The following is a 14817-nucleotide window of genomic DNA, read 5'->3' on the forward strand; positions in this document are numbered from 1 at the left end:
GTTTTTCAACGTTAATCAATTACTTAATAAATGACCAAGTCGAGGTGGTCTACCTCATATATACATATACATACATATCATATATATATATATATATGTATGTGTGGGGAAAAAAATCACAAGACTATTTCATCTCTACAGGCCTGTTTCATGAGGGGGGTACCCTCAATCGTCAATCTCCTGACGATTGAGGGTACCCCCCTCATGAAACAGGCCTGTAGAGATGAAATAGTCTTGTGATTTTTTTCCCCACACATACATATATTGCGCTCTACTACGGTATCGAGCACTATTTTTTGGATAACCTTATTAAGACATATATATATATATATATATATATATATATATATATATATATATACACACACACATGTATACCGGTATATATAGACACACACACACACACACACACACATATATACGTATATACGTATATATATATATATATATATATATATATATATATATATATTAAGGCTGCAGCTAACGATTATTTTTCTATCGATTAATCTATAGATTATTTTTTCGATTAATCGGTTAATCTATAGATTATTTTTTCGATTAATCTATAGATTATTTTTCCTTTTACCGATTATTTTTTTTATTTAAAATGAAGATGAAAAAATAAATGTAGGCCAGTTTTTTCAAAAGGCATGGCTTTTATTTACAAAAAAAAAAGTATGGCCACTCAGTCAACATTGACAACAACATGACAAAATATTCTGTAACAATGTAAACATTTAACAAAATTAAAAGTAGCTTATTTGCTTTTAATGTGCAAATATAAAAGTAAACATCCAGTGCAAATCTTAATATTCTGCAATAGTATAAGCATTTCAAAAGTAAAAGTATTGCTTATTTTGCTTTAAAATGTGCAAAAATAAAGATAAACATCCAATTCAAAAAAGTGCAAAACGGAAATATTCTGTAACAACAGTGTAAACATTTCAACAAAAGTAAAAGTATTGCTTATTTGCTAAAATGTGCAAAAATAAAGATAAACATCCAATACAAAAAAGTGCAAAACGAAATATTCTGTAACAACAGTGTAAACATTTCAACAAAAGTAAAACTTTTGCTTATTTTGCTTAATAACACAACAATGATAGTATGATTAAAGTGAAAGTTAATTGTTCGTTTGTACATAGTATACGTAATTGTTAATGTTGTAAAAGGTATTTGCACAACTAATTAACGTTAGCGTTAAAGAGGAGCGCGTCTTTGTAAACACTGAACAGGCACGCCAAACGCTCCTCTCAGAGCGAAACGGTGCTTTAGTTTATGAATTTACAACGCAGATACAAATGACACATTCATGTTTTTGTGTAATGATGACAACGTATACTCACGCGGACGATTGACTAGTTGATGGTGATGGCAAGAACGCTGCCGTTGTGCTGCTATGATAGGCCATTTCCGCTCGACACAGTGTGCATACAACAACATTATTAGCAGAGGTGGGTAGAGTAGCCAGAAATTGTACTCAAGTAAGAGTACTGTTACTTTAGAGATTTATTACTCAAGTAAAAGTAAGGAGGAGTCACCCAAATATTTACTTGAGTAAAAGTAAAAAGTATGTTGTGAAAAAAACTACTCAAGTACTGAGTAACATACACACACATATCATATATATATATATATATATATATATATATATATATATATATATATATATATATATATATATATATATATATACACACACACACACACACACATATATATATATATATATATATATATACATACATTGATATATACAGTATATAATTTATATTTATTTATTTTGCCGTTTTTGTTTACATGTTAAAGGTGTTTTAATAATTATACATGCATGTTTAACATATAGATTCCTTTCTTTCATGAAGACAAGAATATAAGTTGGTGTATTACCTGATTCTGATGACTTGCATTGATTGTAATCAGGAAGCAGTGCTGGTAACGTCCACGTTTTCAAATGGAGGAGAAAAAAAGTTCCTCCTTTCTGTCTAATACCACATGAAAGTGGTTGTTATTTGGCATCTTATTTGTCCACCTTCCATATTCGTTTTTATACCCTTTACAATAAATACATTGGCGGCAAACTCCGTAGCTTGCTAGCTTGTTTGCGCTGGCTTTCGGAGACTCTTATTTTGAAAGCGCAAGCGCGATGGAGCGGGACTTTTATTGTGAAGACAGGAACTGTGCAGTCAGTCTTTACGGTTGAAATAAAAAAAGGGTCTTTTTTCCATCACACTTTTGATTGATTGATTGGAACTTTTATTAGTAGATTGCACAGTACAGTGCATATTCCGTACAATTGACCACTAAATGGTAACACCCTAAGTTAGCTCGGAGCCAGTCAGGTCATGTGACCCCTGGCTCTGTTTGATTGGTCCAACGTCACCAGTGACTGCATCTGATTGGTGGAACGAAGTGAAACGTCACCAGTAAGGCAGGCACTTTGAAGGTCTGTCTGACAGACCAAAACAAACAAAGCGTGCATTAACAGATCGATAAAAATTAGTAGCGAGTAGCGAGCTGAATGTAGATAAAAGTAGCGGAGTAAAAGTAGCGTTTCTTCTTAGGCCGTTTATTGAAATACTCCCACACTTTTGACGACTTTTGGCGTGCTTTTTTCCCCTCGCTCGCACCGCTCGCATCGTCTGCTTTGCGCTCCGCCATGACGGTAGTGTGACGTAAATATGCGACGCGTCGACGAACAAAAACGTCCTCGACGTATTTACGTAACCGATGACGTCGACTATGTCGACGCGTCGTTTCAGCCCTAATATATATATATATACATACATACATACATACATACACACACACACACACACACACACACACACACACACACACACACACACACACACACACACACACATATATATATATATATATATATATATATATATATATATATATATATATATATACAGTATATATATACATACATATATATATATATACAGTATATAATTTATATTTATTTATTTTGCCGTTTTTGTTCACATGTTAAAGGTGTTTTAATGAATATACATGCATGTTTAACGTATAGATTCCTTTCTTTCATGAAGACAAGAATATAAGTTGGTGTATTACCTGATTCTGATGAGTTGCATTGATTGGAATCAGACAGTAGTGATTATAACGTCCACGTTTTCAAATGGAGGAGAGTTCCTCCTTTCTTCTCTATAAATATACTCAAGTAAAAGTAAAAGTATGTTGCATTAAAACTACTCTTAGAAGTACAATTTATCCCAAAAGTTACTCAAGTAGATGTAACGGAGTAAATGTAGCGCGTTACTGCCCACCTCTGCCCATGCCACCCTAAACCCAACGTCACCGCCTCAGACACACACACTTGCTATGTTTACATGCACTAAAAACGCATTATTTAATGAAAACCTCTTTTTAAAACGCGTAAAAACCTTAATTAGGTGTGATTAACATATCTACAACATATCTAGATAAACCCCCATAAATCATTTGGTTTTGTTTTGGATAAAAAAAAATTGTTTTTTTCCACATAAAAAGCTAAAACATTCAATATTAACTGGCCACAATGTGTACTTAAATAATCATACAACCTGTCACTCAAATATGATTATAAATCTGTAAAATTTCCATTTACCGGTACTTCAGAGACACACACATAATTATCATCAGTGAATTTTATGAATCATAAAAATGTGTCATTATTATTATGGTTATACTATTTTGAGATGTCCGATAATGGCTTTTTTGCCGATGTCCGGTATTCCGATATTGTCCAACTCTTAATTACCGATACCGATATCAACCGATAGCGATATATACAGTCGTGGAATTAACACATTATTATGCCTAATTTTGTTGTGATGCCCCGCTGGATGCATTAAACAATGTAACAAGGTTTTCCAAAATAAATCAACTCAAGTTATGGAAAAAAATGCCAACATGGCACTGCCATATTTATTATTGAAGTAACATAGTGCATTATTGGTGTGCGGGGTTGGGGGGGCGGGTTAGCTGTAGCGGGGGGTGTATGTTGTAGCATCCCGAAAGAGTTAGTGCTGCAAGGGTTCTGGGTATTTGTTCTGTTGTGTTTATGTTGTGTTACGGTGCGGATGTTCTCCCGAAATGTGTTTGTCATTCTTGTTTGGTGTGGGTTCACAGTGTGGCGCATATCTGTAACAGTGTTAATGTTGTTTATACGGCCACCCTCAGTGTGACCTGTATGGCTGTTGACCAAGTATGCGTTACATCCACTTGTGTGTGTGAAAAGCCGTAGATATTATGTGACTGGGCCGGCACGCAAAGGCAGTGCCTTTAAGGTTTGATTCACGCTCTGTATTTCTCCCTACGTCCATGTACACAGCGGCGTTTTAAAATGTCCTAAATTTTACTTTTTGAAACCGATACCGATAATTTTGAAACCGATACCGATAATTTCCGATATTACATTTTAAAGCATTTATCGGCCGATAATATCGGCAGTCCGATATTATCGGCAGTCCGATATTATCGGACATCCCTAATACTATTATTAGTGCATTAGTGAATTAAGTCTCCCCCATCTTTAAAAACAAGTGATGCCCATGTTTCAAAATTTAATCGAGGGTCCTTGAACGCACAACAGTTATGTGCAATGAGATGCAAATTTGAAACTTTTCATTGCTTGTACCTTTAGGCCTACTTAAAAAAAAGTATTGTTAAAAATAACTTACAGACCAAAGAGTGTCAATATTCTCCTGCAGAAAAGAGGCAATGTCCTTCCAGTCCAGGATGTCTCCCAACCAGCTGTTTTGTCTTTGGGGATTCATCTTATGACCACGAGGGCGTCCAGAGTGGGTCACGTTCTAAAAAGCAATAGGGTCATATTTGAAGTGATACAAGAAACACCCTCTGCTTTCATTCTGCTACCTTGACAAACCAGGACTGGTAGAGTCTGTCCCACAGTTCTAAAACTTGCTTCTCGATGACTGCTGTGTGGTTTCCCTTTTCTCCCAACATCTTGTGGAGCTGCACACAAACACACATGATGATTAATTGCAATAATGATAGTGGATGGGCTCATCAAAGTCACTTTTTTTTTCTTTCAAAAAACATTTAGATCAACAATTGTACCTCGGTCCTAGTTAAAGTTATGTTTGGTTAAAGATAAACATTTTCACCAAAAAATTGAAGTTACATTTTTCTGTTAGCATGAAAAATTGCACGTATTCAACTGTTGTATTTTACATTTGTGCGTTAATATAAACACTTGTTTATTCAGCCATCTTAAATCACACGCCCAGCATCAAATCGGGTAAAATAAAAGCAAGAAGCTATCACTGTACTAACTCTACGTGTGACTGCTAAATAACAAGCCATGGGAACAAAGGTGTCGTAATTTGACAGAGAGGGTGAGAACTACGGTCAAATTCCAAAATGAAAAATAATCGCAAAAGTTAGCGTTTGAGTGGCTGATCTCACTAGGATGTGGAGGAAGTCGGCATCAACAATAAGTATTATCCTGGCAAAGAACAAGTCAAGGACGCTAATGTGAAGATGTTGACAAAACAGAGACCAAAAACGATTGAAGATGTTAAGTTGTTTTTTTGCTGTGGCTAAATTTCTACTCTCCACTCCTCCACACAGCGTTTCGCTACAAGAGTGTCTAATGAAGGACTAATTGATGTTAAATATTTACAGTATTTGTCATATTTTTCATTGTAGCCATTTCTAGTTATTTGCCATTGTTTTCTGCATGGTAGGTTGTAATGGTTCTATTATTCAAGTGTTTTGACTTGCCAAGTTTTGGTGTGGAACAAATTATTTGTTTCCTATTGGAAAACATGCTTTGGTTTAAGTACATTTTGGCTAACAACGTCACTTCTGGAATGCATTCCCAACGTTAACCAAGGTACCAGTTGAATATGCTTTTAATGGGACGGTAACAATGTCCAATATCTCACTTGTATTAAATGACTAAACTCAGAAAAAATCATTAATAACATTTGTTATTATTTAGTATAATCATAACAACTAACTATAATAATTACCTAAAAAAAACAAAACAAAAAACAAGTTCCATCAGTCTATATCAGTTCTATTAGACTATAAAACAGGGAAATAATTAAAAAATATATATTATAATCATCATCAGTATAATTATTAGTTAAATAAAAACTATGTCTAAAGATTGTCTAATGCTTGAACTGAAAAAAAAAAAACAGTTATTAAATAATAATCACCATCATTATAATATAGTACCGGTACATGAAAAAAATAAATACAAATAAAAAAAAAACAAGGTCTAATAAATCAGTTTTATCAAATACTTAAACGTTTTCATATATTTATTTCACAATAAACAAAAATTGAATAAGAATCATCAGCATTATTATTATTATAAAAAAACAATGTGGAAAGATCCAAAAACTCAGTTGTATCGAATACTTATAGAGAGAAAATGAATAAAAAATAAATACTGAATTATTATTACCATAAAGTTCCAATATATACGTTCTAATAAATGCTTAAAAACCAACAAAAAAATTAAATAATTATATACACTTATTATTAAACCTTAAAGTGTTCCAATGTAATAATAATAATAATAATAATAACTGAGATTTATATAGCGCTTTTCTAAGTACCCAAAGTCGCTTTACATGTAGAACCCATCAATCATTCATACCTGGTGGTGGTAAGCTACTTTCATAGCCACAGCTGCCCTGGGGTAGACTGACGGAAGCGTGGCTGCAATTTGCGCCAACGGCCCCTCCGACCACCACCTATCATTCATCATTCAATTCACCGGTGTGAGTGGCACCGGGGGCAAAGGGTGAAGTGTCCTTCCCAAGGACACAACGGCAGTGATTTTTTGGATGGTAAGAGGCGGGGAGCGAACCTGCAACCCTCAGGTTCCTGGCACGGTTGCTCTACCCACTACGCCATGCCGTAACACAATACTAATAAAAAGTTGCTTTTTAACATACAGTAACTCATAACTCAATTTATGCTTGCAAATTAAAGCATTACAAAAAGCCAAGAGGCCGCTTGTAACTCAAAATACTCATAAGTTAAGGTACTGTAACTGTAAGTTGAGGAACCACTGTAGTTACACATTTGACACAAAATAGCATGAGTTTTTGTATCACACACAACAACAAAAAATAAATAAAAATGCAATGCCAACTTTTTGCGTTATCCATTCTCTCCCGTGCTCATAGACGTTAGTGACAGCGGAATTCATGGCCTTCTGGACCACACGAGCTTCTGGAAGCAAGCTGGAGAGAATGAGGATGACATTGAGGCGTCAACAGCATGTAGCTGACAGGTGTATGAGATGATCAGGAATAACAGGATGGCAGACCTACTTTGCCCATTCTGGGTGGTTGGAGACTGTCTCGTTGATAAGATTACTGGTCACCTCGATGATGTGAACGCTCTCGTGATGAACCTGCAACCACCCCGAGCGAGGCAAGGTCACGCATGAAGCGGGGATGGAAGGAACACGGGACACAAGGAACACATACCATGGCGGTGAGCAGCAGCGCCATCAGGAGGGTCCCTGTGACCAGGACGATGATGATGAAGATGCTGATGATTTTGTCAAGGGAGCGCTCCAACCACACCACCATCTGCATGGAGGACACAGAAGGAGGGGACAGGGAGGAGCGTGAGGCAGGTCAGGTGAGGGTTGAAAACAAATACACTAGGACAAAGCAATGCCCAGCTAATGCGGTGAAGCTGAAAAAAGAATCCTCAATTCACTGCCTTCAGATCTTAAAGCAAAAACACACACACAAACACACACATCCTTGTGCTTTGGCATGAAGACATGCAAGATACAAAGTCAAGTGGTGTATACATTTTTGGTCCATTTTAATCTACGTTTAGTTTATACACCCTAAAATTACCAACCAACCATTCATCACATAGGACATACATACTAGAACTAAATAATCCGTTCCATGGTCGAACTGTTACCGTCTTAACAACTTTGAAATAATATCCTCAAATCCTGTTGATCTTTTTGTATTATTGATGTTGACTCACTGTCACGGCAGCATTGGTGTACTGAGCAACCATGCCAGAGAAAAAAACACAATTTTCATTGCTCCACTGCTGCTTGGTAACAGAAAGTACAATTCCTGTTTTGATGGTTATCATTCATTACACATTTCACTGGTGCCCTTCTATGATGGCATTACAAAAAAAGCCAAAGAAAAAGCCACATACACTTATGTAGTAATTTTTTTAGTTTAGAAGTGTGCAAACTTTTTCCCACCGTGGGGCAAATACAGAAACGTGAAAGGATTCAGAGGCCGTTTTTAATTTTCTAAATGCAAACTAAAATCCATCCATTATAAGTTTAGATAAATAAGTAAAATAGACAAATACAGCCTGATCGAAAATAATACGCCAAAATTATCAGTCGATATTTCAAAAATTAAAAACAATAGAAAACCTTGCTTGAACACATGTGTTGTACATAACTTCGAGTAATTATTTTATGCTGTCCAAGTGCTCAATATGGCCAGCCCCGGCAGCACGGACAACATCAAAATTATGAGAATTCCTCCCAAACACGCCCCAAGATGTCGCGATCCACCGTGTTGATTGCTACTGTTAGTTGATATTTCATGTCATCGATATTTGCTAGTAACGGTGGAACATAAACTTTGTCTTTAACAAATCCCTACAGAAAAAAAGGCACACACAGTTAGGTCACGGGATCAGTCTATTACAATGCTTTAGAACTGAATAAATGCGTGATGATTTTGGCGTATACCTATACATATATAATGTATATACATTTATACATACATTTAATGTATATACATATAATGTATATACAAATATATATGTATATACATATATATATGTATATACACACATTTTTTTTCACACATATATATATATACACACACACATATATAAATATATATACATACACATATATATGTATACGCGTGTATATATACACACATATATATATACACACACACATATAATCTAATTGTATTATGCTTATTACTACAATAATATGAATAATAATAATATAAATAAAATAAATAATAATAATAACAATTAAATAATATAAATAATAATAGCTTTAAATAGGGCTTTTCTAGACTAAGCGTAATACATTTCAAGCATAATACATTTCCAAATATATAAATACTACAAAGGCCAACACATTTATTTGTATGTATTAATATTTTGGGTTACACACAGTCTACAATTTGTTTTAATTACAAAAACTACCTGGCTAATGTGATTTTTATTAATAGTCAAATGTGTAAATAATATCAAGGCCAATATATGTTTTTAAATGATTTGTGTGTATTTATTTTTTGGTGAACAAATATAATATTGGACGATGGATTATATACAATTCCTGGCTAATATAATTGTATTTAATAATTGTATTTAAATTGCTATTAAATATGGGCCAATTCCTTACTTTCGATAACCTCTGGATATTTATCAATTTAGGTATATTTCTTTAATGCCGATCCTCTCCGACCGCAGCTAATCATGTGTGTCCACGCTCTATAAGTGTGGAGCTGTTCCTAAACTAATAATAATCACTTCCATTACAGCAAACTGCATTTTTCAGTATCTTAAGTATTGCTATCACTGGAGAACGAGGCTAACAATGTTACACACAGAGAGAAAGTCAGAAGCAGGCATGCTAATATCTAAGCTAGCTTGAAACAACAGAAGAAATAAGTGCTAGGTAAAGTTTAAGAAGTGTAGATGGAAGTGTAAGTGAAGCAGATATTAACATGAACTTTAGAGGTAGATTAATAAGAGTTAGAGAGAGGATAATACATTCTGCGGCCGTTTGGAGAGGGCTAAGGGCCCCTGTCTTCACTGACATTTTTAACACCTCTCTGGAGCTATGCCGCGTGCCGTCCTGCTTCAAGACCTCCACCAACGTCCCTGTCCCCAAGAAAGCACGGATCACAGGACTTAATGACTACAGGCCGGTGGCGCTGACGTCTGTGGTCATGAAGTCCTTTGAGCGCTTGGTCCTGCCCCACCTCAAGGACATCACCGCCCCCCTCCTGGACCCACTGCAGTTCGCCTACAGAGCCAACAGGTCTGTGGATGATGCAGTGAACCTGGCCCTCCACTTCATCCTGGAGCATCTGGACTCCCCAGGAACCTACGCTAGGATCCTGTTTGTTGACTTCAGCTCTGCCTTCAACACCATCCTCCCTGGACTGCTACAAGACAAGCTCTACCAACTCAGCGTGCCCGACTCCCTCTGCAGTTGGATCAATGACTTCCTGACAGACCGAAGACAGCACGTGCGGCTGGGGAAGATTGTCTCGGACGGTCGAACCACGAACACTGGTACTCCTCAGGGCTGTGTACTTTCCCCCTGGCTCTTCTCCCTGTATACAAACTGTTGCACCTCCAGTCACCAGTCTGTAAAGCTGCTCAAGTTTGCGGACGACACTACCCTCATCGGGCTCATCTCGGATGGCGACGAGTCCGCCTACAGGAGAGAGGTGGACCGGCAGGCGTCCTGGTGCAGCCTCAACGACCTGGAGCTGAACACCCAGTAAACAGTGGAGATGATCATGGACTTCAGGAAAGTCACAGCCCCACAATCCCCCCTCACCCTGATTGACTCTCCCATCCCCGTCTCCATTGTGGACTCCTTCCGTTTCTTAGGCACCACCATCACCCAGGACCTCAAGTAGGAGCCAACCATCAGCTCCCTCATCAAGAAGGTCCAGCAGAGGATGTACTTCCTGCGGCAGCTGAGGAAACTTAAGGTGCCGACCAAGATGCTGGTGCAGCTTTACTCAGCCATCATCGAGTCCATCTTCACCTCCTCCATCACCGTGTGGTTCCCTGGCACCACAACCAGGATAAGCATCGACAACAGCGCATCGTACGTGCTGCTGAGAAGGTGATTGGCTGCAAGCTCCCATCCCTCCAGGACCTGTTCTCCTCCAGGACCAGGAGGCGTGTGGGTCGGATCACAGCTGACTCTTCTCACCCTGGACTAGGGATGTCCCGATCCGATATTTGGATCGGATCGGCTGCCGATATTTGCCAAAAATTGCGTATCAGCAAGGCATGGGAAAATGCCGATCCAGATCCAGTTTAAAAAAAAACTCCGGCCCGTGTTTTCCAACGCACTGATTTAAATAATACATTCCACTTTTCTGCTGCTCCGTAATTTCCGTTCCGCATTCTCCAGCACACCTTCAACACATCCACACGTCTGTGAATTCTCACGCAGTTGCTTTTAGCTGCTGGCAGTACACGACAGGCTCTTCTCACTCTTTCCTGTATCTCCCTCTCACAGACAGCAAGTGCACCTTCTTACACACGTCACATACTGTCACGACATACGTCACGTCATACGTCACATACGTATACGTCCTCCCCGAGCAGAGAGGTAGCAGCATGGCTAACGTTAGCTGTGATGCTAGCGCAGCCGTGCGAGCAACGCTCCCTCTAAGGTGCTCGCCTGTGCAATTGCGCACTGTTTAAGCGTCCTCTGCGCATAGCAAATCTATGCCACGCACAAAATCAAATAAAAAAATAAGCGCATAACAATTTTCGACACACGGACACGACAGAGAAAACAGTTTTCGTCATCATTGTTCAAATATTGTGACCTCTGTCGAGACGCTTATCTCCATTCGGTGCCACACGTCCACACCATCAAAATGCTGAGGCAAAAATTTCCACATCAACACCGTATGAAAAAATGAGTGATTTTTTTAGTTGTGATTTCCTTCTCTGCATGAAAGTTTAAAAGTAGCATATATTAATGCAGTATGAAGAAGAATGTTTTAATGTAGACATGCAAGCCTTGAAAGAAAATCAAGACTACATTTCCTGCAAATGGGTGCATTTCTACCCTATATTTTAATTTTAGATTTATTCTCATATCAAACTCTTTTGGCTGTCTTTTTGACACTTACATCCGGCGCCCCCCTCCACACCCCGGATTATAAATAATGTAAATAATTCAATGTGATTATCTTGTGTGATGACTGTATTATGATGATAGTATATATCTGATAGTATATATCGGTATCATGAATCAATTTAAGTGGACCCCGACTTAAACAAGTTGAAAAACTTATTCGGGTGTTACCATTTAGTGGTCAATTGTACGGAATATGTACTTCACTGTGCAACCTACTAATAAAAGTCTCAATTAATCAATCAAAACACATAGAATCATCATACTGCTGTGATTATACGCATCAAGTGTTCATTCAAGGCTAAGGCAAAATATCGAGATATATATTGTGTATCGCAATATGGCCTTAAAATATCGCAATATTAAAAAAAGGCCATATCGCCCAGCCTTAGTTCAATGATGCCATTTCTGTTTGTCATGTATAATTTTGTCTATTTTGTGTTTATCCTTGAATAAACAGGTCAGTTTCTTGTTACCAACCATTGTGTATTATTCAAACTCCCCTAATTCAGCTGGCTAGTTGTTATCAAGAGTACTAAAACCTTTTTCAACATGATTCTGACAACTAAGTAGGCTAAATAACTTTAAACTTTAATACATGCTCGGATAGGCCAGTATCGGTATCGGATCGGAAATGCAAAAACAATATCGGTATCGGATCGGAAGTGCAAAAACCTGGATCGGGACATCCCTACCCTGGACACAAACTATTCTCTCCTCTCCCCTCAGGCAGAAGACTACGGTCCATCCAGACCCACACCTCCTGCCACCTGAATAGTTTTTTCCCCTCGGCCATCAGGCACATGAACAATAACAAGATCTGATCGCTCAGTTACAGCTCGTTTTATTACCTATTCTGTGTTATATGTATTTTATGTTGCACGATTGCACCAAGAAAAATTCCTAGTTTGTGAACCCGTTCTCAAACAATCGCAATAAAAAATATTCTGATTCTGATAAAACAATAACTGATGGTGTGTCAGCATTGTCACAGTCAGTACACTGCACGCAACAGGAGGATTGACTATAAATTGGTGGTGTTGGGGTAGTATCAGTTGATTATTTATACGAGGGTGATCAGATTGATATTTTTATTTTCTCAAAATCATTTTATGTTGTTTTTGTTCATGTTTACAACCTCAGGGAATAATTAACAGGAGGATTTTGAGGGTAAAACCAAAGTTTTTAATCAGTAGCAGATAGTCATTTTTACTTATGTTTAGTTATTGTGAACTATTGACTTTGATTTTATCAAACAATTGTATGTAATAAAAGAGAATAAGGAAGTATTTAAAAATCATGCTGATATTGTTAAACTGTAAATAGCACTCACAATAACTACTTTTTAAATGTACAGTTAATACATGTAATTGGTATCGGTATAGGTCGATTCACACTCATGGACGATGTATTGGAGTTGGCAGCATAAAACCTTGATTGGAAAGTCCCTAACATTTCTGAAATTGTGTCCGCTAAAGACACTGTCCTCTGCTGCCACTCTAATGAATGGCAGTGTACGTACAGTAAGTCACACACAGGCAAGCCAAGTGAGGACAAAGAAGCAGCAATGGGAGTGTTCCTGTGAGGAAAAACTAAACTGGAACAAAACAAGGTGTAGACAGCACAAGGAGGAGATGGATAGGTTAAAGCCAAACCAAGCGTGTGTGTTCTCTTTTTCGCACACACACACACACGCACACGCACACGCACACGCACACGCACACGCACACACACACACACACACACACACTCTCTCTCTTATCACTAAAACATTACCTGCTTGTTAAGCCAATGCCACAGCTTTGGATAGAAGAGACAGAGACATTGGGAAAATTGTTATTGGAAAGATTTATGCAACAGTCAGCACATTTACCCCGTGCAACACCTGTGTTAGGAGGCAGGCGGTAAAAGGGAAGTGTGGGCGTGGTGAGGGGGAGTAAGTGTTGCCTGGCAACCACTTCATGGAAGTGAAACTTTGGTACTTCTTTTTTAATTAGACATTAAACAGTAAAGTGCTCCAGTGCCAATCTAAAGTCCTAATTATGATTACAGTATATCCTCAAATAGTGGCCTCCCCACTAATAGACGCCATGCCACGATTTATCATCGGGTCATACATTTTAAAACCAATACGGTAAATAACTTCAATAGGACACTTCTCTCCTATAGATCCTTGCAGAAACATATCACACGATTGACAAATGCCATAAAAACAAACATCGGCACAGCTATGCAGCCTTGCATCTGTTGCAGCCATTCCTCGGCTGCACTCTTCCAAAAAATGTGGCATGGTTTGTGTAGCATGGTTTGGTATAGTTTACTTGTTCCAAGTTCCATTAAAGAACATCACCTGATTATATTTGCACAGTACAACATGTCCGAAAAGGAATACGAAGAGCCCCCTTTCTCTATGTCTATGATATGAACACCATACCATAAAATAATAAATAATATTAAAACTAAAGATACAAAATAAAAGTAAAACTATTTGTTGTATGTTAAATGTAATATGAAAAATAATAGTTTAGAGTTGATAATATAAATGAAAATATGAATTAAAAACTTTAAAAATAAATGGATGTTCAAATTAAATAAATATATAAATACCTGCATTTTATAAGTAAATACTTGGCATAGATTCAGCGATAACGTATTGACTTAGTACGACTTGGAATGAAAAGACAAAATAAAAAGTGCTGATGTCACAAATTCAAATTCTTGTTGCAACACAGATGTAACATTTCTTCATTGTACAATAAACTCACAGCAGCGTGTCTAGTTCCAACGTTGAACAAGCATTTGTACAAATAAAAACCTAACTTCAACATTGACTTTAAATTAATCAACTGATACACTCTGCAGGTAAGTTAAAAAAAATATTTGAGGAACTACGGTAA

At 37.3% G+C, this 14817-nt stretch overlaps 1 protein-coding gene across 3 annotated transcripts in view; it reads right to left on the minus strand.

The window, feature by feature from the left end:
- Positions 1 to 14817, minus strand: part of tmem245 (transmembrane protein 245) — a 38979-nt gene that overhangs the window by 5911 nt on the left and 18251 nt on the right. The window contains exons 7-12 of one of the 3 annotated variants that reach the window (XM_061954829.1): positions 13697 to 13720; positions 7491 to 7595; positions 7332 to 7414; positions 7151 to 7241; positions 4891 to 4989; positions 4695 to 4826 (exon numbers count right to left, since the gene is read on the minus strand). In XM_061954829.1, coding sequence (XP_061810813.1) covers positions 4695 to 4826; positions 4891 to 4989; positions 7151 to 7241; positions 7332 to 7414; positions 7491 to 7595; positions 13697 to 13720 — 534 coding nt within the window. The remainder of the gene's footprint in view (positions 1 to 4694; positions 4827 to 4890; positions 4990 to 7150; positions 7242 to 7331; positions 7415 to 7490; positions 7596 to 13696; positions 13721 to 14817) is intronic. The other 2 variants (XM_061954835.1, XM_061954844.1) reach the window with 2 other exon arrangements.

This window comes from Nerophis lumbriciformis, linkage group LG04, assembly GCF_033978685.3.
Source record: "Nerophis lumbriciformis linkage group LG04, RoL_Nlum_v2.1, whole genome shotgun sequence".
NCBI lineage: Eukaryota > Metazoa > Chordata > Actinopteri > Syngnathiformes > Syngnathidae > Nerophis > Nerophis lumbriciformis.